Here is a 3,311-nt window from a genome sequence, read left to right as displayed (position 1 = left end):
TACTGTAGCAAGTACTAGATGATATCATAAATGGGTGTTAATTAGGTGTGGTGGTGTTGCTGAGAGAAGAAGTCATTCCACTTCCAACGAAGGAGGAGGCGTGGCGAGGCGCATAGAGAGTGGATAGACATTACTGGGTGCAAGTATCAACTTTCAAAAGAAGGTTGAATTAACTAGTGACTAGTAGTAGTGCAAAGAGAGGGGTGTGTGTGAGTATGGGGGAAGGTTCCGTGGGCTCCATGCCAAATGCGGCGAGACGCAGCATTGCTTAAAAATAAAAAGCCATTTCCTGCACTTCCTTTCCATTCAACTCATCCTCAAATCGTTTTTCCTTCACTTTCTTTTCTCCACATTCTTATTGGATTATCTCTGATTTGGCAAAATATTGTAATTTCTGTGCCTTTGTGGTGATCAAGTGGCTCCCACTCGTTCCCCTTTAGGACTTGGTGAGAAACCAAAGCTACAAGATATTCAATCAATGACTAAATTAGGAAGACCAAATATTGAAAATGTCATACAGAATACAAACGTAATATAATTTATTTTGTAATTTTAAGTTAATCGAGATGATTTTGTATTCTAAAAATTAAACTTGATCGTTTTTAATCAGTTGCATTCTTTGAGGCTAAAATTTGAGTCTTTTCATATTCAACGGCCAAGCTCTCTAGTTAAATGACGGATAATTTTCTAATATTAACTATTTTTCGTTAAATATAGACGTTTACAAAAATTAATAGCAAGAATATAAAAAAAAAGTTATCTAAATGTAATATTTGTGAGATGAAAAATAAAGATATATAAAAAACATTTATTATATCTTTTTAGATTCTTCACATGACAAAAATTTATCTTTACAATAAATTTTTACTTTGTATAAATACTTAACAAAAACCATATTTTAATTGTTAAAACTGGACAACACTAGGAGGAAGAAAGCCAAAACTAGACGCTCACGCAAGTCGTTCTCTTTGTTGGTAAAAGGCAAAGGAACAAAGACAAGAAACCATGGGCAGTTTCGTTTGTAGCTTCTCGATTCCGACTCTGTCATTGTAGTTTCTACGCCTCCTCGCATCCTCCAAAAGTCGTCTTACATTAATATCCTATGCTTCATTCTCTTTTCTTCCCTCCCTTTCACTTACTAGTTATTTATTCATTTCTCACCACTTATTAATAGCTAGCTTAACGTATAAAATCCCATATATATTTTCTATTTTCTCGATTCTCCGCTGCAACCCGTGCTATTTTCTAGCAGTATTTCAGTATTTAACAGTTTTCAAGTATAGGATTCTGCAAACATCATCACTGACAATAAAGTGTTGTTCATTTTTCTTCGCTGCCCATAAAGTTGCCCGATTTTCAAACTAATAACAACTTCACCTCCTCAGGCCTCAAATATTTCAGTTATCTCAATCTTATTATTTCCGCATTCTTAAAGTATATTACTGGTCTAACCAGCTATGAATGACCGAATCCTCTCAAATAAGTGAAAAATATTCATGCAAGACTTTGAAGAAGGGCTTATATAAAAAATTACGAATTTGATTTGAAATTATCAACTCGATTGTGCTGAAAGAATTGTACTCCAAATTATATAATCAATATAGCAACCAGATCCTTTCTTTTTGAACTGCAGATAATTATTTATTTATTTATTTTAAAATAAAAGCATAAATTTAAAGGGGCACAATTTAATGATTTATACATCGAAGGGCGGGTAGATAACAACGACATCTGTATTGAGTCCGAGTCATCAGACAGCTCCCACATATATACCTTTTGTTAACGGATCAGGTCAATTTCTTTAGAGCTGGTAAACCACGACCCAAATAATTAAAAAACTGAATATTCATTCGCCTACTCAATTCTATTAACTAATTCGTTCAAATTAAGCTCGCATTCACAAAATTTTATTAATAAGCACCAAAACTTTATTCAAAGATGTATTGATTTGATTAGATAAATTTCTTGCTTTCATTTTTCCTCTGGTAAAAGCAATAATGAAAATAAAAGAAATATGTATTTAATTATTTAATATTCATGTCACACCATCATAACATGTTGGACAGATAGAAAAGAAAAAGGAAAACAAAAAAAAGGAAGGAAATGAAAAATTATCACCGACGAACCCTCATCTTTCTCTCCCTGTCTACAAAGAACCAGAGAGAAAAATCCTGTGCCGGCGTGTCTTACAAAATCTCACCGGATTTCAATTCCGGGAAAACCCTCGTCTCAAAATAAAACGTTCAAAAAAGAGACAAAAAGATGCGCGTGCGTGAGACTCCTTAATTAGACGATTCAGAAAAACACGAATCTCAGATATATATATATAGAGAGAGAGAGAACCCTCAAATGAAAAGGTTCAGCACTTTCCGGTCTCCGTCGGGAGCGTAGTGATTTCCGATCCCGCTTTCCAAACACGCCGTCGTCGTCACCGATTCCTCCGAGTTCATCGACGGCGACCCCGGCCGGCGAATTTCCCGCCGGCAGCCGTAGGTCGACACGTTCTGCAGAAAAGTCGGCGTTAACCGGAGATTAAGATCAGTTGCCGTCTGAATCTTGGCGAGTTCCTCCGATCGCTTGCGTTTACCGCCGGAAGCGACCTTCTCAGACCTCGAGTTCCCGAACCGGAAATTCTGGTTCGGATCTCGGAGCCTCCACATGTCGGTGCAGGTGACTTCCCCTTCGGAGGCTTCGTCGGCGGTGGAAGAAGGAGCATCTAAGCCAAGAAGCTCCGGCAAGGGCCTGAGGGTGCCACCACGGAGCACCGTTTCAACCGCGGCCTGGCACACGTGCCAGTTGCCGGTCCATAAAAGCCCGACGGCACCGTTGACAGGGTTGACCGTTCGTCCACACGCTTCAAACAGCAGAGATTGAAACAGAGCTGCACAAAAGCAGCTTTAGTTTTACAGAAACAAAAAAGCTCCAGTTAAGTGAGGTGAAGTTACAGTGAAATTAATTTACCAGGGCGTTGAGGTTCAGGGACGTTGGAAATGAAGGACATGAGATCGGCACGGCCGAAGAATTTGGCTACGAAGACAGTGGCATGGCCTTGGGCTTCGGGGGTGTCGATCCATTGAAGACAAGGTCGCAAGATACATGACTCGCTGCAACCCTTTCTAAGGACACGGCAGCCGTTGCAACTCATGCCTCTTTGGGTTAATTAAGAAAGTGAGTGACGAGGTTTATGTTGTGTTCTGCAAACAAAATGACCTCACATGAAAACGGAAGAGGAGGAGAACGAGAACAAGTAACGGGAAAATAAGAGAGGGGAAGAGGGTGAATGGAACTTGAGGGAAGGTGCAGTTGGGGTA

At 39.3% G+C, this 3,311-nt stretch overlaps 1 protein-coding gene across 1 annotated transcript; it reads right to left on the bottom strand.

The window, feature by feature from the left end:
• Nucleotides 1–2,000: 2,000 nt before the first annotated feature.
• LOC113869330 (LOB domain-containing protein 38-like) lies at nt 2,001–3,311 on the bottom strand. The gene is made up of 2 exons (XM_027505605.1): nt 2,962–3,311; nt 2,001–2,881 (listed from the first exon to the last, which is right to left on the bottom strand). The coding sequence occupies exons 1-2, from the start codon at nt 3,143–3,145 to the stop codon at nt 2,346–2,348; spliced, it is 720 nt and encodes a 239-aa protein (XP_027361406.1). The 5' UTR covers nt 3,146–3,311; the 3' UTR covers nt 2,001–2,345.

This window comes from Abrus precatorius, unplaced genomic scaffold (assembly GCF_003935025.1).
Source record: "Abrus precatorius isolate BTA unplaced genomic scaffold, Abrus_2018 Scaffold6, whole genome shotgun sequence".
In the NCBI taxonomy this organism is placed as follows: Eukaryota; Viridiplantae; Streptophyta; class Magnoliopsida; order Fabales; family Fabaceae; genus Abrus; species Abrus precatorius.
Note: the sequence above shows the minus strand (reverse complement) of the source record. Positions and strands in the feature narration are given on the sequence as shown.